We start from the raw sequence: 26369 nt of genomic DNA, 5'->3' as shown, positions 1-26369 counted from the left end.
CCACACAATTTGGCGTCATTTCATTCAAAGTTGATTGCAAATGCCATATGGCAAATGCCAAGTGTAACACTGCAAAAATCCAACAGATGGCGAGTGCGCTCCTCCGTGGTTTTTCATATGGCAAATGTAACACAAGTCAAGAATTTTGAAAAACTGAACATTTTTTCAAAAACGTATCACCCCCTTAAGGGAACATTTTGTCATTCGCCATATGGTTAGTGAGAAAGTCCACATTGCAAATGTACGGTCCCTTACTAGACTTCCGACAACTTTTCTAAAATTTGCGGACGACGCCGGGCCGTGCAGCAGGGCCGGATCTTCCAGGACGTCACCAAACGAACTCTCTCGGACATTCGGTTTCCGTTTAATCAAATTTTCACATTTTGGTCATTTTTCCGTTCTCCCGGTCAAACCCACAAGAGGGCGAATGGAATCATATTGCAAATGTACAAAACATCACCAATCACGATGTGGCCTTATCTACTAAACAGGAAAAGTTTTCGAAAACGAAACTTGGTGAGCATAGGTTTGGCATAATGGGCAGTTGGCCCCGAACACGATGGAGTCTAGACCTCAACGGTTTTTGAGTTATTGCCATTTTTCTGGGATTAAAGGTCAAAAATGAAAATAGAGCAATAATTTTTCCGCTTCACGTCAAAGTAAATGAACCTACAGTGTCAATAAAAAAAGAACCAGCCATTTATCTATCGTAATTTAAATCAAATTGGTGCTGTTCAAAAATATTTTTTTTTTTTTAAGTTACAGATCCAGTTGCAGCGTGTTCATATGAATCTTTTTAAAGTGTGCTTCGGAGCTCTGCGAGATTTCTGTGATTTTCTGAAATAACACACACTCACTAAACCCTCCGTAAATAAGTAAGTTCTTAACATAAAGACATAACTCAAAATTATAGAAGTGCCTACCCCAAGGAGGATATGTGTTCACTTTCAGCTTCCTGTGTAAAACGGAAGTGCCTTAAAATCGTGTCATAGGTGCTGTTTTGAAGGGTTAAAAAGGTTTGATCTTTTCAAAACTACATATGTGTTATTAGGCAACCCTCATGAACTGTAAATCAGTAATTTCTCTCAACATATGTCAAAGAAAAGCTCTCTCACACACACACACAGCAAGGATGGAGTGACAAAGTCCGGTGCTTAAAGACACTCAGAGCCTGCAATGGCATTACCATAATCTCTAGGCTGTGCCGAGTTCAACGAGATGTCCCGCTTGACCGTAGCTCGTTCGGTCTAAGCGCAGCGACCATGAGAAAAAGTAGGCCCATAATGAAGCCTGGCCCTAATTTTCATTTGCTTTTAGGTGACAGTGGGATAACCTTTAGGGTGAGAAGCACAATTTGACCTCAGGAACGTTCCTGAGGTCCTCCCAATCTGTGCAAGCCTAACCTTGACCGTGTGGCATTAACGCTTAACAGTTAAAACCTGTTGGGGCTAGGGGGCACAAGGAGTTCCCTAAAGGGAACACCCCCTTCCATTCAGCTGAAAGAAATATTCTTTAGAAATATTTAACTTTCACACATTAACAAGTCCAATACAGCAAATGAAAGATAAACATCTTGTTAATCTACCCATCGTGTCCGATTTTTAAAAATGTTTTACAGCGAAAACACAACATATATTTATGTTAGATGACCAACAAATTCAAAAAGACACACAGCGATTTTTCAGTCACAAAAGCATAAATAAAGATAAAATGAGTATAAAATATCTGATATTGCAGGCGAAATCCTGAGAAAAATCCAATCAGAAAGTTACTCTTATTTTGAAACCTCTGTCTTTCTATGCATCCCTATTGCCCATTGAAAGGGATATCAACCAGATTCCTTTTTCTGTGGCTTCCCTAAAGTGTTTACAGCCTTTAGACGAAGTTTCAGGCCTTTATTTTGAAGAATGAGCGTAAATGACTACATTGCGTCAGTGGCCAGCTGTGGGCTCTCAGAGTGATTCTTTCGTAAAAGATAGAGGTAGTAATTTTTCCTCTCGCTCCTACTGAAAAGCCAATTGTCCCGGTTGATATATTATTGAATAGATTCAGTATTTGAAAAACACCTTGAGGATTGATTATAAAAAACGTTTGCCATGTTTCTGTCGATATTATGGACGGCGTTGTCGTGACCGCTATTTCCGGTGGATTTCTCAACACAACGTGACCAAGAAAATGAGGTATTTTGGGTATAAACATAATCTTTATCGAACAAAATGAATATTTGCTGTCTAACTGGGAGTCTCGTCAGTGAAAACATCCGAAGATCATCAAAGGTAAACGGTTAATTTGATTGCTTTTCTGATTTTTGAGACCAAGCTTCCTGCTGCTAGCTGGACATAATGCTATATTAGGCTATCGATAAACGTACACAAACGCTTGTCTTGCTTTGGCTGTAAAGCATCATTTCAAAATCTGAGATGACAGGGTGATTAACAAAATACTAAGCTGTGTTTCACTATATTTCACTTGTGATTTCATGAATATGAATATTTTCTAGTAATATTTTTTGATCGCTATGCTAATTACTGCAGTTGATGACAATTCTCCCGTATCCGGGATGGGTAGTTCTAAGATTAAGTCCCAGTTGTTGCTAGTAAATTTTCAGTGGACACACCCATGTGTGACTTTCCAAACCCCCTCTTAGAACCCCACCTGTTTCGTTTTGGTTGTTTGTAACTCTTTCTAGTTCTCCCTTCTGTTTAGAGCGACAATTTGGGGTTTCTTGCTGGGGACTGTAACAAAATGGGGCTCGTCCGGGTTCTTGATTCCCAGTAGTATGGTAGTTGCTCAGCTGTGCCCAGACAGTCTATGTCACTGACATCCACCCAGAGGGGTTATAATATTAGTGGAGTCATTTTGAAAGTTGCATAAACACGCAGGCTAATAATAAAAAACATGGACTTCATGTTGAAAGCATTTGTGGAAAACCCTACATGGGAGATACTAGATAAATGTGCGAAGGAGAATCTGCTTATCATTGCAACGCATTTGGGCATCAAAGTTGCACATGCCAATTCAAAAGGAGTAGTCAGAGTTCGTCTATACTGTTTGTGTAGGATGAAATCCTTCCATAGAATGAGGATGATGAAAAGGGTCCTATGGGTTGTAGAGTACACCCATAGATGTGCAACTGTGAGAGGTAGAACTAAAGGCAAAATGGGAACAACAGAAATTTGAGATTGAGCACGAGGAAAGGGAACAGGAATGGGAGCATGCTATTCGATTAAGAGATTTGGAAGAACTCTGAATCTAGTCATGCCATCCTGGACCCTCAATCTTGGTTGGAACTGCAACTTGTAACGCCTTTCATACCTTAAGGGAACATTTTGACATTTGCAGTATGGTTAGTGAGAAAGTCCATATTGCAAATGTACGGTCCCTTACTAGACGTCCGAAAACGTTTGTAAAATTTGCGGTCGGCGTCGGGCCGTGCGGTAGGGCCGGACCTACCGGGAAGTCATCAAATGAACTTTCTCGGACATTCGGTTTCCGTTTTAAAAAATAATCCAATTTTGGTCATTTTTCCGCTGTCCCGGAAAATCCCACAAGAGGGCATAAGCAATATCTCAGTTCTTAACGTAAAGACTTAAAACTCAGGATTCTGTAAAGGCATACCCCAAGGAGGATATGAGTTTATTTATAGCTTCCTGTGCCAACCGGAAGTGCCTTAAATGGTGTCATAGTGGCAGTTTCCAAGGGTTAAAAAGGTCAGATCTTTTCAAAACTTCATATGTGTGATTAGGCAACCAATAAACTGTAAGTCAGTCATTTCTCCCAACAGATGTCAAAGAAAAGCTCTCACACACACACACAGCAAGGATGGAGTGACAAAGTGTGGTGCTTAAAGACACAGAGAGCAGGCAATGGCATTACCATAATCCCTAGGCCGTGCCGAGTTCAACGAGATATCCCGCTTGACCGTAGCTCGCTCGGTCTAAGCGCAGCGACCATTAGAAAAGTAGGCCCAAAATGAAGCCTGCCCCACAACGTCATTTGCTTTTGGGTGACAGCGGCAGAACCGTTAGGTTTAGAAGGACAATTCAACCACAGGAATGTTCCTAAGGTCCTCCCGATCTGTGCAAGCCTAACTTTAACCGTGTGGCATTAACCCTTAACAGTAAAACAGGGTTTTTTGATCTCACAGATTACAATGACATCTCTCCCCATAGGAATACATTGCCTGCTCCCCTAAATTCAACCTAGAGCCTATGTGGGTTAATAATGCCTTATGAACCTGTCTTCAATGCCAATCCATCAGGCCACTATGAGGTCTACCTGTGTTGATTCTAAGCTTCCTGGAGCAACCGGAAGTGGTTAAATTCACCAAAAAGGTATTTTGATGTACATAACCTGCAAATGTGAAAATGACTGCATTCAACCCAGTGTAGATCATTCAATTCTTAATTTAAAGACTTAAAACTCAGGATTCTGTAAGAGGCTACCCCAGTCAAGACATGTGTTTACCTATAGCTTCCTGTGCCAACCGGAAGTGCCTTTAATTGGGTCACAGTGTCTGTTTCGAAGGGTTAAAAAAGTTACATCACTCCAAAACTTCATATGTGGGACTAGGTAACCCTCCTGAACTGTAAATCAGTAATTTCTCCCAACAGATCTCAAAGAAAAGCTCCCTCACACACACACAGGAAGGATGGAGTGACAAAGTGCAGTGCTTAAAGACACATAGAGCAGGCAAAACTTCATATGTGTGATTAGGCAACCAATAAACTGTAAGTCAGTCATTTCTCCCAACAGATGTCAAAGAAAAGCTCTCACACACACACACAGCAAGGATGGAGTGACAAAGTGCGGTGCTTAAAGACACAGAGAGCAGGCAATGGCATTACCATAATCCCTAGGCTTTGCCGAGTTCAACGAGATATCCCGCTTGACCGTAGCTCGCTCGGTCTAAGTGCAGCGACCATTAGAAAAGTAGGCCCAAAATGAAGCCTGCCCCACAACCTCATTTGCTTTTGGGTGACAGTGAGAGAACCGTTAGGGTGAGAAGCACAATTCGACCTCAGGTACGTTCCTAAGGTCCTCCCGATCTGTGCAAGCCTAGCCTTGACCGTGTGGCATTAACCCTTAACAGTAAAACAGTGTTTTTTGATCTCACAGATTACAATGACTTCTCTCCCCATAGGAATGCATTGCCTGCACCCCTAAATTCAACCTGAAGCCTATATGGGTTATGAATGCCGTATGAACCTGTCTTCGGTACCAGTCCATCAGGCCACTATGAGGTCTACCTGTGTTGATTCTAAGCCTCCTGGACCAACCGGAAGTGGTTGAAATCACCCTAAAAGTGTATATCCATACCCTGCCTGCAGTTTGATAGACATAGTGCATTCAACCCTGTGTAAATCAGTCAGTTCTTAACGTAAAGACTTAAAACTCAGGATTCTGTAAAAGCATACCCCAATGACGATGTGTGTTGACTTATAGCTTCCTGTGCCAACCGGAAGTGCCATAATTGGTGTCTCGGGGGCTGTTTTGAAGGGTTAAAAAAGTCAGATCTGTCCAAAACTTCATATATGTGATTAGGCAACCCCCATGAACTTGCAATGACGTGCATTTGCAATATGATTCTATAGTGAAAAAACATCACCAAATGGACATGATGAAGTCAACACAACGAGCGATGGAAAGGAGCAACTATCACTGCCCGGCCATCCTGTGTTCATCAATTTTGCAATTCTGCAGGATTTTTGAGCATGTCAAATTTCTTATGGCATTTGGCCCCCAAAAAAGTGACTTTGACTTTTGACTTCCTATGAAATCATATTGCAAATGGACAAATCATGTTCCTTATGCACAAGTTTAAAAAAAAAATTATGATAATAAAATATGACTAAAGTATGTTGATACAGTCCTTATACATGTGTAATTGACACAAAAATCGAAAGAATTTTGAAAAACGGTCCAGAAAGCACTTTTTTAAGGGTGTGTGAAGTTTTGTATAAAATTTTGCTATTTTTGACTTTTGACTTTTGACTTCCTATGAAATCATATTCCAAATGGAGAAAACATATGCCTTATGCACAAGCAAAAAAACAAATATGATAATAAAATATGACTAAAGTATGTTGATACAGTCCTTATACATGTGTAATTGACACAAAAATCGAAATAATTATGAAAAACGGTCCAGAAAGCACATTTTTAACTTCTTGCTTCTACTTGAGACGCAGATGTCTCAAGTAGACACCTGGAAATGCAAATGCGCTACGCTAAATGCTAAATGTACTCGTTAAAACTCAAACGTGCATCAAAATTCACATGCAGGGTATTGAATTAAAGCTACACTCGTTGTGAACCTAGCCAACAAGTCAGATTTCTAAAATGCTTTTCGGGCGAAAGCATGAGAAGCTATTATCTGATAGCATGCAACACCCCAAAATGCCTGAATGCGATGTAAACAAGATATGGCTTAGCTGGCGCTACACAAAACGCAGAAATAAAATATAAAACATTCATTACCTACACACGAGCTTCTTTCTTGGCACTCCTATATGCCCCATAAACATCACTATTGGGTCTTTTTTTCGTTTAAATCGGTCCATATATACCCAAAATAGCTTTCTATGGAAGCTGTGTCATTCAGAAAAAAACATTGTTTTTAAACGCTGCGTCATTTTTTTAAATTAAAAAAGTTGACGATAAACTTTCACAAAACACTTCGAAATACTTTTGTAATCCAACTTTACGTATTAGTAAACGTTTATAATCAATCTATCTGCTGCTAGCTGGACATAATGCTATATTAGGCTATCGATAAACGTACACAAACGCTTGTCTTGCTTTGGCTGTAAAGCATCATTTCAAAATCTGAGATGACAGGGTGATTAACAAAATACTAAGCTGTGTTTCACTATATTTCACTTGTGATTTCATGAATATGAATATTTTCTAGTAATATTTTTTGATCGCTATGCTAATTACTGCAGTTGATGACAATTCTCCCGTATCCGGGATGGGTAGTTCTAAGATTAAGTCCCAGTTGTTGCTAGTAAATTTTCAGTGGACACACCCATGTGTGACTTTCCAAACCCCCTCTTAGAACCCCACCTGTTTCGTTTTGGTTGTTTGTAACTCTTTCTAGTTCTCCCTTCTGTTTAGAGCGACAATTTGGGGTTTCTTGCTGGGGACTGTAACAAAATGGGGCTCGTCCGGGTTCTTGATTCCCAGTAGTATGGTAGTTGCTCAGCTGTGCCCAGACAGTCTATGTCACTGACATCCACCCAGAGGGGTTATAATATTAGTGGAGTCATTTTGAAAGTTGCATAAACACGCAGGCTAATAATAAAAAACATGGACTTCATGTTGAAAGCATTTGTGGAAAACCCTACATGGGAGATACTAGATAAATGTGCGAAGGAGAATCTGCTTATCATTGCAACGCATTTGGGCATCAAAGTTGCACATGCCAATTCAAAAGGAGTAGTCAGAGTTCGTCTATACTGTTTGTGTAGGATGAAATCCTTCCATAGAATGAGGATGATGAAAAGGGTCCTATGGGTTGTAGAGTACACCCATAGATGTGCAACTGTGAGAGGTAGAACTAAAGGCAAAATGGGAACAACAGAAATTTGAGATTGAGCACGAGGAAAGGGAACAGGAATGGGAGCATGCTATTCGATTAAGAGATTTGGAAGAACTCTGAATCTAGTCATGCCATCCTGGACCCTCAATCTTGGTTGGAACTGCAACTTGTAACGCCTTTCATACCTTAAGGGAACATTTTGACATTTGCAGTATGGTTAGTGAGAAAGTCCATATTGCAAATGTACGGTCCCTTACTAGACGTCCGAAAACGTTTGTAAAATTTGCGGTCGGCGTCGGGCCGTGCGGTAGGGCCGGACCTACCGGGAAGTCATCAAATGAACTTTCTCGGACATTCGGTTTCCGTTTTAAAAAATAATCCAATTTTGGTCATTTTTCCGCTGTCCCGGAAAATCCCACAAGAGGGCATAAGCAATATCTCAGTTCTTAACGTAAAGACTTAAAACTCAGGATTCTGTAAAGGCATACCCCAAGGAGGATATGAGTTTATTTATAGCTTCCTGTGCCAACCGGAAGTGCCTTAAATGGTGTCATAGTGGCAGTTTCCAAGGGTTAAAAAGGTCAGATCTTTTCAAAACTTCATATGTGTGATTAGGCAACCAATAAACTGTAAGTCAGTCATTTCTCCCAACAGATGTCAAAGAAAAGCTCTCACACACACACACAGCAAGGATGGAGTGACAAAGTGTGGTGCTTAAAGACACAGAGAGCAGGCAATGGCATTACCATAATCCCTAGGCCGTGCCGAGTTCAACGAGATATCCCGCTTGACCGTAGCTCGCTCGGTCTAAGCGCAGCGACCATTAGAAAAGTAGGCCCAAAATGAAGCCTGCCCCACAACGTCATTTGCTTTTGGGTGACAGCGGCAGAACCGTTAGGTTTAGAAGGACAATTCAACCACAGGAATGTTCCTAAGGTCCTCCCGATCTGTGCAAGCCTAACTTTAACCGTGTGGCATTAACCCTTAACAGTAAAACAGGGTTTTTTGATCTCACAGATTACAATGACATCTCTCCCCATAGGAATACATTGCCTGCTCCCCTAAATTCAACCTAGAGCCTATGTGGGTTAATAATGCCTTATGAACCTGTCTTCAATGCCAATCCATCAGGCCACTATGAGGTCTACCTGTGTTGATTCTAAGCTTCCTGGAGCAACCGGAAGTGGTTAAATTCACCAAAAAGGTATTTTGATGTACATAACCTGCAAATGTGAAAATGACTGCATTCAACCCAGTGTAGATCATTCAATTCTTAATTTAAAGACTTAAAACTCAGGATTCTGTAAGAGGCTACCCCAGTCAAGACATGTGTTTACCTATAGCTTCCTGTGCCAACCGGAAGTGCCTTTAATTGGGTCACAGTGTCTGTTTCGAAGGGTTAAAAACGTTACATCACTCCAAAACTTCATATGTGGGACTAGGTAACCCTCCTGAACTGTAAATCAGTAATTTCTCCCAACAGATCTCAAAGAAAAGCTCCCTCACACACACACAGGAAGGATGGAGTGACAAAGTGCAGTGCTTAAAGACACATAGAGCAGGCAAAACTTCATATGTGTGATTAGGCAACCAATAAACTGTAAGTCAGTCATTTCTCCCAACAGATGTCAAAGAAAAGCTCTCACACACACACACAGCAAGGATGGAGTGACAAAGTGCGGTGCTTAAAGACACAGAGAGCAGGCAATGGCATTACCATAATCCCTAGGCTTTGCCGAGTTCAACGAGATATCCCGCTTGACCGTAGCTCGCTCGGTCTAAGTGCAGCGACCATTAGAAAAGTAGGCCCAAAATGAAGCCTGCCCCACAACCTCATTTGCTTTTGGGTGACAGTGAGAGAACCGTTAGGGTGAGAAGCACAATTCGACCTCAGGTACGTTCCTAAGGTCCTCCCGATCTGTGCAAGCCTAGCCTTGACCGTGTGGCATTAACCCTTAACAGTAAAACAGTGTTTTTTGATCTCACAGATTACAATGACTTCTCTCCCCATAGGAATGCATTGCCTGCACCCCTAAATTCAACCTGAAGCCTATATGGGTTATGAATGCCGTATGAACCTGTCTTCGTTACCAGTCCATCAGGCCACTATGAGGTCTACCTGTGTTGATTCTAAGCCTCCTGGACCAACCGGAAGTGGTTGAAATCACCCTAAAAGTGTATATCCATACCCTGCCTGCAGTTTGATAGACATAGTGCATTCAACCCTGTGTAAATCAGTCAGTTCTTAACGTAAAGACTTAAAACTCAGGATTCTGTAAAAGCATACCCCAATGACGATGTGTGTTGACTTATAGCTTCCTGTGCCAACCGGAAGTGCCATAATTGGTGTCTCGGGGGCTGTTTTGAAGGGTTAAAAAAGTCAGATCTGTCCAAAACTTCATATATGTGATTAGGCAACCCCCATGAACTTGCAATGACTTGCAAATGCACGTGCATTTGCAATATGATTCTATAGTGAAAAAACATCACCAAATGGACATGATGAAGTCAACACAACGAGCGATGGAAAGGAGCAACTATCACTGCCCGGCCATCCTGTGTTCATCAATTTTGCAATTCTGCAGGATTTTTGAGCATGTCAAATTTCTTATGGCATTTGGCCCCCAAAAAAGTGACTTTGACTTTTGACTTCCTATGAAATCATATTGCAAATGGACAAATCATGTTCCTTATGCACAAGTTTAAAAAAAAAATTATGATAATAAAATATGACTAAAGTATGTTGATACAGTCCTTATACATGTGTAATTGACACAAAAATCGAAAGAATTTTGAAAAACGGTCCAGAAAGCACTTTTTTAAGGGTGTGTGAAGTTTTGTATAAAATTTTGCTATTTTTGACTTTTGACTTTTGACTTCCTATGAAATCATATTCCAAATGGAGAAAACATATGCCTTATGCACAAGCAAAAAAACAAATATGATAATAAAATATGACTAAAGTATGTTGATACAGTCCTTATACATGTGTAATTGACACAAAAATCGAAATAATTATGAAAAACGGTCCAGAAAGCACATTTTTAACTTCTTGCTTCTACTTGAGACGCAGATGTCTCAAGTAGACACCTGGAAATGCAAATGCGCTACGCTAAATGCTAAATGTACTCGTTAAAACTCAAACGTGCATCAAAATTCACATGCAGGGTATTGAATTAAAGCTACACTCGTTGTGAACCTAGCCAACAAGTCAGATTTCTAAAATGCTTTTCGGGCGAAAGCATGAGAAGCTATTATCTGATAGCATGCAACACCCCAAAATGCCTGAATGCGATGTAAACAAGATATGGCTTAGCTGGCGCTACACAAAACGCAGAAATAAAATATAAAACATTCATTACCTACACACGAGCTTCTTTCTTGGCACTCCTATATGCCCCATAAACATCACTATTGGGTCTTTTTTTCGTTTAAATCGGTCCATATATACCCAAAATAGCTTTCTATGGAAGCTGTGTCATTCAGAAAAAAACATTGTTTTTAAACGCTGCGTCATTTTTTTAAATTAAAAAAGTTGACGATAAACTTTCACAAAACACTTCGAAATACTTTTGTAATCCAACTTTACGTATTAGTAAACGTTTATAATCTATCAAAATGATTACAGGGCGATGTATATTCAATAGCTCCTCGTCTGCAAATCAATGGCTGCCAATGTGCACATTCAAAACATCCTGGTGGAGACCGGAAGAAACGGAATCCAGTTAGTTGGATTTACCAAGAAAAACTCCATTGAAAATGACGACAATGGCGACATCGTGTGGAATCTGTAGGAATTGCATGCAGGTCGATAATACATTTTGTGCCCTTTTAACAACCCATGAAAGTGACGCATGGAAATAATTTTTAGCTTTCAGAGAGCAGTTTTTCTTGCGCTTTTCAATGAAACACACGATCTGTTATAGTCACAGCCGTGATTTAACCCGTTTTAGAAACTTCAGAGTGTTTTCTATCCACACATACTAATCATATGCATATACTATATTCCTGGCATGAGTAGCAGGATGCTGAAAAGTTGCGCGATTTTTAACAGAATGTTCGAAAAAGGAGGGGGTAGAATTAAGTGTGTGAAGTTTTTATAAAATGTTGCTATTTTTGACTTTTGACTTTTGACTTCCTATGAAATCATATTCCAAATGGAGAAAACATATGCCTTATGCACAAGTAAAAAAAAAAAATTATGATAATAAAATATGACTAAAGTATGTTGATACAGTCCTTATACATGTGTAATTGACACAAAAATCGAAAGCATTTTGAAAAACGGTCCAGAAAGCACTTTTTTAAGGGTGTGTGAAGTTTTTATAAAATGTTGCTATTTTTTACTTTTGACTTTTGACTTCCTATTGCAAATGAACAAAACATATGCCTTATGCGCAAGTATTTTTTTATTTTTTTAATGATAATAAAATTGGACAAAAGTGAGAGGTCTAGAACAAGTTTCAGAACTCTAGGTCTGAAGGTTCTTTTTTAGCTCGAACAAAGCTTCCAGCCACTGTCTGTCTCTACGCACCTCCTTCCAAGTTGTGTGTGTGTGTGTGATTGAGTTTTTCTTTGAAATTTTATGGGAAAAATTACTGTTTTACAGTTCATGGGGGTTGCCTAATCACACATATGAAGTTTTGGAAAGATCTGACTTTTTTAACCCTTTGAAACAGCCCCTGTGACATCAATTATTATCAATCATTATATTATCATTATATTATTATCAATTATGGCACTTCCGGTTGGCACAGGAAGCTATAAGTCAACACACATCCTCATTGGGGTATGCTTTCACAGAATCCTGAGTTTTAAGTCTTTACGTTGAGAACTGACTGATTTACACAGGGTTGAATGCACTATTTCTATCAAACTGCAGGTAGGGTATGGATATACACTTTTAGGGTGATTTTAACCACTTCCGGTTGGTTCAGGAAGCTTAGAATCGACACAGGTAGACCTCATAGTGTCCTGATGGACTGTCATTGAAGACAGGTTCATAAGGCATTCATAACCCACATAGGCTTCAGGTTGACTTTAGAGGAGCAGGCAATGTATTCCTATGGGGAGAGATGTCATTGTAATCTGTGAGATCAAAAAACCCTGTTTTACTGTTAAGGGTTAATGCCACATGGTCAAGGTTAGGCTTGCACGGACCGGGAGGACCTCAGGATCGTACCTGAGGTCGAATTGTGCTTCTCACCCTAACGGTTCTCTCACTGTCACCCAAAAGCAAATGACATTTAGGGCCAGGCTTCATTTTGGGCCTACTTTTTTTCACGGTCGCTGCACTCAGAGCGAGCTACGGTCAAGCGGGGCGTCTCGTTGAACTCGGCACAGTCTGGAGACTATGGTGATGCCATTGGAGGCTCTGTGTGTCTTTAAGCACCGCACTTTGTCACTCCATCCTTGCTGTGTGTGTGTGTGTCTGGTGTGTGTGTGAGAGAGAGCTTTTCTTTGACATCTGTTGGGAGAAATGACTGACCTACAGGTCATGGGGGTTGCCTAATCACACATATGAAGTTTTGAAAAGATCTGACCTTTTTAACCCTTGGAAACTGCCACTATGATACCATTTAAGGCACTTTCGGTTGGCACAGGAAGCTATAAATAAACTCATATCCTGATTGGGGTATGCCTTTACAGAATCCTGAGTTTTAAGTCTTTGCGTTAAGAACTGAGTTATTTACGGAGGGTTTAGTGAGTGTGTTATTTCAGAAAATCATAGAAAATCACAGAAATCTCGCAGAGCTCCGCAGCACACTTTAAAACGATTCGTATGAACACCCTGCAACTGGATCTGTAACTGTTTAAAAAAATATATATATATTTTTGAACATCACCAATTTGTCATTGTACGATTTCTCTTAAATGACGATAGATAAATGGCTGGTTCTTTTTTTATTGACACCGGAGGCTCCTTGACTTTGACGTGAAGCGGAAAAATGATTTCTCTATTTTCATTTTGGACCTTTAATCCCAGAAAAATGGCCATAACTCAAAAACCGTTGAGGCCTAGACGCCATCTTGTTCGGGGCCAACTGCCCATTATGCCAAACCTACGCTCACCAAGTTTCGGATTCAAAATATTTTCCATTTTGGAGATAAAGCCACGTCGTGATTCGTGATGTTTTGTACATTTGCTATATGATTGCTTATGCCCTCTTGTGGGATTTTCCGGGATAGCGGAAAAATGACCAAAATTTGATTATTTTATAAAACGGAAACCGAATGTCAGAGAGAGTTCGTTTGATGACTTCCCGGTAGGTCTGGCCCTGCCACTCGGCCCGATGCCGTCCGCAAATTTTAGAAAAGTTGTCGGACGTCTAGTAAGGGACCGTACATTTGCAATATGGACTTTCTCACTAACCATACGGCGAATGTCAAAATGTTCCCTTAAGGTATGTTATCCTTCTGGTTTATGAGTTGGTCCCAGATGCATACAGACAACTGTTCTGTAAATTATGGAAGACAGAAATACAAAGCCATGTTGAGTTTGCAAGGGAACAAGCATGTATTTTTGATCTGTGGTATGGTTCTCAAGAGGTCAAGGACCTTGAGGATTTAAAGACACATACTTCTCAAGCAGTTGAAGACTTGCCTTCATTAAAGGGTTGCTACCTACATTGATGAGCACAAGTATCTCACTCTTGAGAAAACTGCGGTCTGAGCAGATGAGTTTGTGTTCACACATAATCCTACCTTCACAAACAAAGCACCCAGTAGTTATGCCAATGCGAAAAGCAATCCCGAGAAGACACATCCTACTACAAGGTTTCAGTCTTTTTCTACAGTGCCCAAAGATAAAGATCGGCAGAAAACAACTTTTTTTCCACATCCGCCAGTTTATCATTACTGCTATGAGAAAGGGCACATTGTCTCTGTATCCTAAGATGAAACCGAACAATTTGAGGAAGAAAAAGCTGTTTTTTCTTGTGGGAGCACTCCAGCCCATCAAGTCTCTGGTTGGTTGGGACTGGTGTATCTCCTAAACAAGATTTTGGATCTGATGACTTGAGTCTGATCTTGTTTCTGGTTTGTTGTCGTTGGAGTGAGGCCTAGCTTAGCAGTGAAATTTAGGAAAAATATTTGGCTGGAGGTGATGTTGTGCCAAATCCTGTCGTTTGTAAGGAATCTGATGGGTTACCTGAAAAGTACCCAAGAGTATTCCCAGCGTGCGCCGTTAACATGCTGTCTAAGAAAGTTGCTGGGAGTAAGTCTAGTGTTGAGGAGGATGTTAGCGACCCCACCTTGATCGATCTGTCTGAGACGTTTGTGTGATCCTGAGTTGACCTCTCCTACAAAGATGAGCGAGTTTGAAGGACCACTGAAAGAAGATATGGTCCATACAGTTGACACATCGATGTCTAGGAAGCAGCTGATTGCAAAACAGAGTAAAAAAAAACAGAACACACAAAATAGTCTGTTCTGATGGGGAAATGGCGTTCTAGGGCCATTTCTGGACAAGACGATTGGCCCAGTGTATCTCAAATTGTCTTTCCAGATACAACTTCGACATGACCGTATCTTGTATATTTTCTTCTGGCCTGGTCTGAAACAAGATGTTGTGGCTTACTGTAAATCCTGTTGTGTTTGCCAGGGGGTAAATCGAACCAAGCTGTACCGGTTTCAACTTTGCAGCCTATTGTTGCTTTTGACTAACCTTTCAGCAGGGTTCTGGTGGATTGTGTTTGTCCTTTGCCCAAAGCAAAGAGTGGTAACCAGTTTCTCTTAACCATCATAGGCACTGCCACTCGTTTCCTTGAGGCCATTCCGCTGAGGAAAATCACTGCCCCCAGTATTAAGACCCCTGGTAAAAATCTTTTCAACGTTTGGACCTAGTACCTAGTCTCAACGTGCTCTTGAGAGATTTCATCAGACTGTGAAGTCTATGTTGAGAGCTTACTGCTTTTAGTTTGCCACAAGGGAGGTTGTTCAGGAATCTCTCCGGTTTTAGTCTGTATAAGCTCATGTTTGGACATCATATCAGAGGACATTTGAGCTTGCTGAGGGAGAGGTTGTTGCAGGGCAACAGCTTACCTTGCTTAAACACAAAAGAAATCTGTTGGAGTGCGATAACGCTTTTCGATACAGATTGCACCGCGCCTGTGAATTTGCCAGTGAGAATCTGCAAACAAAAATGAAAGTTTGGTACGGTCGAAAGGACCAAAACCGCTCTTTCGATGTGGGTGACCAAGTCCTGGTTTTGTTACCCATTCTGGGCTCACTGTTGCAAGCTCACTTTTCAAGCCCTTACCCCATAGTGAAAAAAGTTAATCTTGTGACAATTTTAATGTTGTAACAATTTTTGGTTTCTAGCTGGGGAATGTAACATCAGTACGTTAGTATTGTTGACTTTGGGACATGGTGTAGAAGGAGTGTCTATTCTCAGAGTATTTTGTTCCCAGGGTGTGAACCGGAAGGTCTTAAAACTCTATATTGTACATGCAGGAAGGGCTGCCTTTTCAGTTGTGTATTCGACCAATGATGCAGATGACTGACTCCACACATTGTTGGCCCTTGTAATGTTGGGCTCTTTGAATTCTCACTCAGTTCTCCTTATTGACAGGGAACTCACTCTTCTCCCCTCTCCTCTCTCTCTCTCCTCCATTTTTGTGAGATCACTAGAAGAAAAATATTGAGTCCGGTCAAGCGAGAATTTGAATTAGAATTTTGAACAACAATTAAACATTGCATAAAAATGTTATGAGACCTCTCAGGCTTTGGGATCATTTTGGGTCGTTCTATATGAATTCACTTTCTGTCTGCACCCCTTTTAGATTTGAACAAAACCTTCCAAACATGTGTGCCCATGGTAGTGGTCAAAACATTCAGGAGATTTGTTTTGCATACTCCACCCTACCTTGAGTAGGCTGTCATTTCAAATAAAATTTGTTCTTAACTTATTGCCAAGTTAAATAAAAAATTTAAAAAACTAAAAAAACAATTAAGTCATCCATGTCTTCATCTCTGAAAAAGATACATGTTTGAGTTTGATAACATTTCAGAGCTTACAAACAGGTTTGTCAAACTATATTATAATTTTTATTTGGTTACCTTTAATGTCAATGGTCTAAACACGTAAACTCAGATTTCTCTTTTCACATATAGTACTAGTCAAAAGTTTGGACATACAGTGCCTTGCGAAAGTATTCGGCCCCCTTGAACTTTGTTCAAGGGGGCCGAATACTTTCGCAAGGCACTGTAGCTACTCATTCCAGGGTTTTAGTTTATTTTTTTTTACAATTTTCTACATTGTAGAATAACAGTGAAGACATCAAAATGATGAAATAACACACATGGAATCATGTAGTAAACAAAAAAGTGATTCTTCAAATTAGCCACCCTTTGCCTTGATGACATCTTTGCACACTCTTGGCATTCTCTATACCAGCTTCATGAGGTAGTCACCTGGAATGCATTTCAATTAACAGGTGTGCCTTAAATTAATTTGTGGAATTTCTTTAGGTAATGCGTTTGAGCCAATCACTTGTGTTGTGACAAGGTAGGGGTGGTATACAGAAGATAGCCATATTTGGTAAAACACCAAGTCCATATTATGACAAGAACAGCTCAAATAAGCAAAGGGAAATGACAGTCCATCATTACTTTAGGACATGAAGGTCAGTCAATCCGGAAAATCCCAATAACTTTGAAAGTTTCTTCAATTGCAGACGCAAAAACCATCAAGCACTATGATGAAACTGGCTCTCATGAGGACCGCCACAGGAAAAGAACACCCAGAGTTACCTCTGCTGCAGGGGATAAGTTCATTGGAGTTAACTGCACCTCAGATTATATGCTTCACAGAGTTCAAGTAACAGACACATCTCAACACCAACTGTTCAGAGGAGACTGCGTGAATCAGGTCTTCATGGTCGAATTGCTGCAAAGAAACCACTACTAAAGGACACCAATTGGAAGAAGAGACTTAATTGGGCCAAGAAACACGAGCAATGGACATCAGACTGGTGGAAATCTGTCCTTTGGTCTGATGAGTCCAAATGTGAGATCTTTGGTTCCGATCGCAGTGTCTTTGTGAGACGCAGAGTAGGTGAACAAATTATCTCTGCATGCGTGGTTCCCACCATGAAGCATGAAGGAGGAGGTGTGATGGTGTGGGGGTGCTTTGCTGGTGAAACTGTATGTGATTTATTTAGAATTCACGGCACACTTAACCATCATGGCTACCACAGCATTCTGCAGTGATACGCCATCCCATCTGGTTTGCGCTTAGTCCCACGATCATTGTTTTTTATCAGGACATTGACCCAAAACACATCTCCAGGCTGTGTAAGGGCTATTTGACCAAGGAGGGTGATGGAGTGCTGCATCAGATGACCTGGCTTCTACAATTCTCAACCCAATTTGAGATGGTTTGGGATGAGTTGGACCGCAGGTTGAAGGAAAAGCAGCTAACAAGTGCTCAGCATATGTGGGGACTCCAAGACTGTTGGAAAAGCATTCCTCATGAAGCTGATTGAGAGAATGCCAAGAGTGTGCAAAGCTGTCATCAAGGCTACTTTTGAAGAATCTATTGTATTTTGATTTGTTTAATACTTTTTTGGGTTACTACTTGATTCCACATGTGTTATTTCATAGTTTTGATGTCTTCACTATTACTCTACAATGTATAATTTTGTTTTTAATAAAGAAACTCTTGAATTAGTAGGTGTGTCCAATCTTTTGACTGGTACTGTATGTTGTAGCTTAGACCCTATTTTACAGGGTCTGAGTTGTTTTTGTTATGGCCGCCATCAGTTTAGTCACAGCATTCTCTTGAATACAGGGTAGGTGTAATTTCAATCATAGAAACAGAATTCATAGAATGGACCTATCCCTTCAGACCACTGCAATTTAGCTGGTATGCCACTGACATATGAATTAGTCTAAATTACTCTCAGAAAGATGACCGCCAGTCCACCATCTGTCGAAGGTCAACTTGAATGTGTATTCTGTTATCTAGGCTATTTCTATGATTTCAATAGGTGTCCTATGGGAGATTGACACTTTCCTTTAAAACAATGGATATTCCCACTCAAGTCAACATTCTCTGTGTGGACCTCCAACCATCTTTATGGTGACATTTGAAAGTTAAAATGTACACTTTCAGTTTATTTATTAGGCAATACATGACATGTATTCAGGGGCTCCGAAGTGGCGCAGCGGTCTAAGGCACTATGGGACAAAGAGTCTCATAGGGCATGCAGAATTGGCCTAGCGTTGTCCCGGTTACGGGAGGGTTTGGTCGGGGTAGGCCGTCATTGTTAAATAAGAATTTGTTCTAAACTGACTTGCCGAGTTAAATATCAAGAATCAACAACAAGTGGGACACAATCATGAAGTGGAACGACATTTATTGGATATTTCTAAATTTTTAACATATCAAAAACTGAAAAATTGGGCGTGCAAAATTATTCAGCCCCTTTACTTTCAGTGCAGCAAACTCTCTCCAGAAGTTCAGTGAGGATCTCTGAATGATCCAATGTTGACCTAAATGACTAATGATGATAAATACAATCCACCTGTGTGTAATCAAGTCTCCGTATAAATGCACCTGCACTGTGATAGTCTCAGAGGTCCGTTAAAAGCGCAGAGAGCATCATGAAGAACAAGGAACACACCAGGCAGGTCCGAGATACTGTTGTGAAGAAGTTTAAAGCTGGATTTGGATACAAAAAGATTTCCCAAGCTTTAAACATCCCAAGGAGCACTGTGCAAGCGATAATATTGAAATGGAAGGAGTATCAGACCACTGCAAATCTACCAAGACCTGGCCGTCCCTCTAAACTTTCAGCTCATACAAGGAGAAGACTGATCAGAGATGCAGCCAAGAGGCCCATGATCACTCTGGATGAACTGCAGAGATCTACAGTTGAGGTGGGAGACTCTGTCCATAGGACAACAATCAGTCGTATATTGCACAAATCTGGCCTTTATGGAAGAGTGGCAAGAAGAAAGCCATTTCTTAAAGATATCCATAGAAAGTGTTGTTTAAAGTTTGCCACAAGCCACCTGGGAGACACACCAAACATGTGGAAGAAGGTGCTCTGGTCAGATGAAACCAAAATTGAACTTTTTGGCAATAATGCAAAACGTTATGTTTGGCGTAAAAGCAACACAGCTGAACACACCATCCCCACTGTCAAACATGGTGGTGGCAGCATCATGGTTTGGGCCTGCTTTTCTTCAGCAGGGACAGGGAAGATGGTTAAAATTGATGGGAAGATGGATGGAGCCAAATACAGGACCATTCTGGAAGAAAACCTGATGGAGTCTGCAAAAGACCTGAGACTGGGACGGAGATTTGTCTTCCATCAAGACAATGATCCAAAACATAAAGCAAAATCTACAATGGAATGATTCAAAAATAAACATATCCAGGTGTTAGAATGGCCAAGTCAAAGTCCAGACCTGAATCCAATCGAGAATCTGTGGAAAGAACTGAAAACTGCTGTTCACAAATGCTCTCCATCCAACCTCACTGAGCTTGAGCTGTTTTGCAAGGAGGAATGGGAAATCATTTCAGTCTCTCGATGTGCAAAACTGATAGAGACATACCCCAAGCGACTTACAGCTGTAATTGCATCAAAAGGTGGCGCTACAAAGTATTAACTTAAGGGGGCTGAATAATTTTGCACGCCCAATTTTTCAGTTTTTGATTTGTTAAAAAAGTTTGAAATATCCAATAAATGTCGTTCCACTTCATGATTGTGTCCCACTTGTTGTTGATTCTTCACAAAAAATACAGTTTTATATCTTTATGTTTGAAGCCTGAAATGTGGCAAAAGGTCGTAAAGTTCAAGGGGACCGAATACTTTCGCAAGGCACTGTATGAACAAAAAAACGGATTACATTTTTGCGATAGTTGATTATAAAGGTGAAACTTATTTAAAATTTTAAATAAATTATCAAATAGTTTGGCAACCATGTTTTGTAATCTTTCAAATTATATCAAGCTTAACTATTTACATTTTTCAGTGATGAAGACATGGTTGTCTCATGGCAGTGTGGAGTTTGCAAAATGGGTTAACTTTGATTACCCTAGCTCCTGAATGTTTTGTCATTCAGGTCCAAAAAGTAATGTTCTGACTAGACGTCGACCGATTAATCGGAATGGCCGATTAATTAGGGCTGATTTCACGTTTTCATAACAATCGGAAATCTGTATTTTTGGACACTGAATTGGCCGTTTTTTTTTTTTTCTTTTTTTTTTACACCTTTATTTAATCTTTATTTAACTAGGTAAGTCAGTTAAGAACACATTCTTATTTTCAATGACGGCCTAGGAACGGTGGGTTAACTGCCTTGTTCAGGGGCAGAACAACAGATTTTTACCTTGTCAGCTCATGGATTCAATCTTGCAACCTTACAGTTAACTAGTCCAACGCTCTAACAACCTGCCTCTCATTGCACTCCACGAGGAGCCTGCCTGTTACGCGAATGCAGTAAGAAGCCAAGGTAAGTTGCTAGCTAGCATTAAACTTCTCTTATAAAAAACAATCAATCAATCAATCATAATCACTAGTTAACTACATACGGTTGATGATATTACTAGTTTATCTAGCGTGTCCTGCGTTGCATATAATCGATGCGGTGCATATTCGCGAAAAAGGATTGTCTTTGCTCCAATGTGTACCTAACCATAAACATCAATGCCTTTCTTAAAATCAATACACAGAAGTATATATTTTTAAACCTGCATATTTAGCTAAAAGAAATCCAGGTTAGCAGGCAATATTAACCAGGTTAAATTGTTTCACTTCTCTTGCGTTCATTGCACGCAGAGTCAGGGTATATGCAACAGTTTGGGCCGCCAAATTTGCCAGATTTTTACGTAATTATGACATAACATTGAAGGTTGTGCAATGTAACAGGAATAGTTAGCAGGATGCCACCCGTTAGATAAAATACGGAACGGTTCCGTATTTCGCTGAAAGAATAAACGGCTTGTTTTCGAGATGATAGTTTCCGGATTCTACCGTATTAATGATCAAAGGCTCGTATGTCTGTGTGTTATTATGTTATAATTAAGTCTATGATTTGATAGAGCAGTCTGACTGAGCGATGGTAGGCACCAGCAGGCTCGTAAGCATTCATTCAAACAGCACTTTTGTGCGTTTTGCCAGCAGCTCTTCCTTGTGATTTCAAGCATTACACTGTTTATGGCTTCAAGCCTATCAACTCCCGAGATTAGGCTGGTGTAACCGATGTGAAATGGCTAGCTAATTAGCGCTAATAGCGTTTCAAACTTCACTCGCTCTGAGACTTGGAGTATTTATTCCCCTTGCTCTCTGCATGTGTAACCGGTGCTGTACTGCACCAGTGTAACTCTGCGTTGTGTGTGGTTGATTGAGACTATGGACATGGACTTTGGAGATCAGATAGTTTTAATCAAGCAGAATTCACTCTCTGCATCCTGCATCTGCATCCAAAATAAAATAAAACATATGTAGAGCACATATGTTCCGCGAATCGTCGCCTCTTTCTTTCATAGTGCATCAATATGATTTTTGAATACAAAAATTAATACAGCCTCTCCTTATTATACATAACATATGTTGCATAGATAAAACCACATACCTGCATCCAAAAGAAATCAAAACATTTGTAGAGCACATATGTTCCGCGAATCGTCGCCTCTTTCTACAACAGATGCACAATACAAGGGACTGGGATCATTTGAGGAGCTAGCCATCGTTCACACATACACACGCTAACATCTTAGCTAGCTATTAACACATGTTGAATTCAGAATGTTGATATCATCCTAAAAAGTACAATTACAAGTGCATCTTAAAACTTCTTACGGATAGGCGGGACAGTTGCGTCCCACTTGGGCAAAAAACAGGGAAAATGCAGCGCGGCAAGTTCAAAAAAATTATATAAAAATCTAACTTTCATTAAATCACACATGTAAGATACGCAAGTAAAGCTACACTCGTGAATCCAGCCAACATGTCAGATTTTAACAATTCTGAACGGTTAGTCCTCTGGGTTTTGCCTGCTACATAAGTTCTGTTATACTCACAGACATGATTCAAACAGTTTTAGAAACTTCAGAGTGTTTTCTATCCAAATCTACTAATAATATGCATGTCTTATATTCTTGGCATGAGTAGCAGCAGGAAGTTGAAATTGGGCACGCTTCTTATCCAAAAGTGAAAATGCTGCCCCCTATCCCAAAGATGTTAAAAGAATCAAACTTTTCTGAAGATGACAGAAAAAGCTTGCCTACCTCTCATAGTGCATCAAAATGATTTGAGCACGAGCACGCAGGGCATTAACGTAAGTACACACTCCCTCTCCCAGGATGCAGGCATGCATAATAACAAATCAACATGACATATTAATATATGAACCTGGTGAAATTCACACAGTACTTTAACAACTGTTACACATGGTTAATGCTGCTTTGAGGGTGGCTGTCGATGTGTTCTTGGTTCGAGCCCAGGTTGGGGCGAGGAGAGGGACGGAAGCTATACTGTTACACTGGCAATACTAAAGTGCCTATAAGAACATCCAATAGTCAAAGGTATATGAAATACAAATGGTATAGAGAGAATATTGAAGACTCATGTTAAAAGGAACCACCAGCTTTCATATGTTCTCATGTTCTGAGCAAGGAACTTAAACGTTAGCTTTCTTACATGGCACATATTGCACTTTTACTTTCTTCTCCAACACTTTGTTTTTGCATTATTTAAACAACATTTAACATGTTTCATTATTTATTTGAGGCTATATTGATTGTATGGATGTATTATATTAAAATAAGTGTTCATTCAGTATTGTTGTAATTGTCATTATTACAAATAGATTTGAAAAAAATCGACCGATTAATCGGTATCGGCTTTTTTTGGTCCTCCAATAATCGGTATCGGCGTTGAAAAATCATAATCGGTCGACCTCTAGTTCTGACCACTTCTAGCATGGGCAAACACGTATAAAAGGTTTTGTTCAAATCAAAAGGGCTGTAGTCAAAAAGTAATTGAAATCATATGGAATGGTGCTACAGGGAACTTGTCTGTTCAGTTGTGGGGGAACTATTCTTTTGACATTGAAGTTAACAGGGTGAAAACGAGTATGTACTTCTGAGTGAGTTTTTTATTTTATTTTTTATATACATGTATATACATCTTTTTCTACTGTATGTTATTTTCCTCCCTGTGCTATACACGCAGTAAACAATCTATATGGGTGGCAGGTAGTCTAGCGGTTAGTGTTCGGCCAGTAACCGAAAGGATGTTTGTTCGAATCCCTGAGCTGACAAGGTGAGAATAGTCTGCCGCCGTGCTCTTGAGCAAGGCACTTTACCCTAATTGCTCCAGGGTCGCTGTTGATAATGTCTGACCCTGACTGTAACCCCCATTCACCAAGGCTGTCTCAGGGGGAATTGGCATAGGACAAATATACATGTGAAATAGGATAAATATAAGCACCCACCAAATTATTATTATTAGAATACTTTCTAGGAGAGAAACTTTCACAACAAAATCTCAATTTTTTATGTAAATGAAATGTTATCAAAGGGTCCAGACCCCCTTTTTTTGTGATTTCACGTTTTAGAGAAACATATCCCAAAAACCAAATCACTTCCTCATCCTTGTTGTGTAGTATTGGGTCCCCAAAAAACATGAACAAAAGCTCAAAAAACACTCAAATACATCCTTTTAGAAACGGCAAAGCTCTCAGTATAGTGACACATTTGTTTAGATGTTGTTAACTTGAAATTGTGTCATTATGAACTGCGACCTTATATTACATTTTGTTGCGACTCTAGCATTTTGCAGGTAACTGACAAAATAATGGAAACACTTGAGGAAATCAGGGATACAAAGTGTATTGAAAGCATGGGGTGCTTCCACACAGGAAGTTCCAGACACTTGTAGAAACTATGCCATTGAAGCTGTTCTGGTGGCTCCTGGTGGCCCAATACCCAACACCCTAGTAAGCCACTATATGTGTTTTCTTTATTTTGGCAGTTACCAGCAGGCTACATGGAAAATGGAACCGCTCGAGTTGCGCAAATGGGAATATAACATTGTGGATAAAGTTCAGAATGACAACTTCATGTGTACGAAATCTAAAGACCTGCATCACTATACTGAGAGCTTTGCCATTTCTAAAAGGACATATTTGGGTGTTTTTGGAGATTTTCTTCATGTTTTTTCAGGGCCCCCATACTACACAATGAGGAAGTGATTTGCTGTTTGGGTAAGTTTCTCTAAAACATGTGAAATCACAAATGTGTCCTGGACCCTTCTATAACATTCAATTTACAGAAAAAAGTATTGAAAATGTTTTTTTCAAAATAATCATTTTATAAAACATTATTTTCTCTCTCCCTCAGACTGTGCTCCGGCAGAGCAGGAGAAGCTGTTTGTGCAGAAGCTGCGCCAATGTTGCGTGCTCTTTGACTTCCTGTCGGACCCACTAAGTGACCTGAAATGGAAGGAGGTGAAGCGTGCGGCGCTGAGCGAGATGGTCGAGTACATCACCCACAACAGGAACGTCATCACAGAGCCCGTCTACCCAGAGGTGGTGCACATGGTGAGTGTCAGCAGACTGACTGGAAGAGAGTAGATGAGCCAGCCTTAAGGCTGGGGTGAATATGGCTGTTTTGAGTTGGACTGGGTAGAGTTGGTGTTATGATCATCTGTGCTACCGCCCAGAATGTGCTACTTTCTAACAATTTAAGCTATCCCTCAGAATGTGCTATTTTTATGTCCCGGGTCCCACTGTTCAAAATGAAAGACTAAGGGTAGCACGCTTTAAAACATGTTTCCAACAGAAAGAATACAATACCATGAGAATCTCCATTGAGGCTAGCACATTCTGAGCTGTCAGGTCAGAATTATTAACCAGATTATTAGCCTTTTACAGGGATTTGCTTTACATTTGAGCTCCACAAATTAAGAAAGAGATAGATAGTGACAACACTAGATGTAACAGATAGGAATGGGGTTAATTTCAATTCAAAAAAGTAAACCAAACTGAATTTCCAATTTTCCTCATTGAGGAGCCATTGATATCACACAGCCATACAAAAACTACAAATCTGAAGCATGAAGCAATTCTCTACATGCGTGACCCATCAAGTTAACCTGACGTGGTTTTTAATGTGATAGCTCATTGTGGCCTAGCATAAGGCTGTCATGGATAAGTGTGTAAACGCAGTGAGCCTTTTCAAGTGTCAAAGCATTTCATTCAGTCCATGATTTTAAAATATTCAAATTGTAATGCTTTACCCCGGCTCCCTACTGTATTCTCGCTTGTCTTTCAGCAGACATCACCCAGATTCACTTCGAAGTGTTTTTCTTTTATACATCAAAGCTTCCACAGTAAGAGGTGAAGCTAATGAGTTGTTATAATCATTTGACATTGAATTAAAAACCTCTGTGAATGAATAAATGTATATTTTCTCTTTTTAAAAGCTACATCTGGACTTGAACTTGTTTACCTAGCTAGCAGCTCTGCAACCAACAGAAATAGCAGTGTTCTATATCCTCAGGCCACTTGCACTGTCCCATGATCTGTCTTGACTGGGAATTGCAGTTATAGCTAGCACCCCACAGGGCAAGTCAGTTGATGTTGGAGACAAATGATAACACACTTGGTTCCAATGAAATATGTACAACTGGTTGAGTTGGCCAAGTACAGTGCCTTGCGAAAGTATTCGCCCCCCTTGAACTTTGCGACCTTTTGCCACATTTCAGGCTTCAAACATAAAGATATAAAACTGTATTTTTTTTGTGAAGAATCAACAACAAGTGGGACACAATCATGAAGTGGAATGACATTTATTGGATATTTCAAACTT

At 40.1% G+C, this 26369-nt stretch overlaps 1 protein-coding gene across 26 annotated transcripts in view; it reads left to right on the top strand.

The window, feature by feature from the left end:
• The window catches only part of LOC110505199 (serine/threonine-protein phosphatase 2A 56 kDa regulatory subunit gamma isoform), a 52615-nt gene that overhangs the window by 5300 nt on the left and 20946 nt on the right, over nucleotides 1-26369 (top strand). For 23 of the 26 annotated variants that reach the window (XR_016491836.1, XR_016491837.1, XR_016491839.1 and 20 more), the window contains one exon: nucleotides 24900-25099. Coding sequence is in view for 12 of the 26 variants with exons in the window: in XM_090220394.1 (XP_090076520.1) it covers nucleotides 24900-25099 (200 nt within the window). In the remaining 14 variants the exon portion in view is untranslated. Of the gene's footprint in view, nucleotides 1-24722; nucleotides 24764-24899; nucleotides 25100-26369 lie in introns of all 26 variants that reach the window. The other 3 variants (XR_016491840.1, XM_090220396.1, XM_090220397.1) reach the window with 1 other exon arrangement.

Source organism: Oncorhynchus mykiss, chromosome 25, assembly GCF_057628025.1.
Source record: "Oncorhynchus mykiss isolate SJ-2025 chromosome 25, ASM5762802v1, whole genome shotgun sequence".
NCBI lineage: Eukaryota > Metazoa > Chordata > Actinopteri > Salmoniformes > Salmonidae > Oncorhynchus > Oncorhynchus mykiss.
Note: the sequence above shows the minus strand (reverse complement) of the source record. Positions and strands in the feature narration are given on the sequence as shown.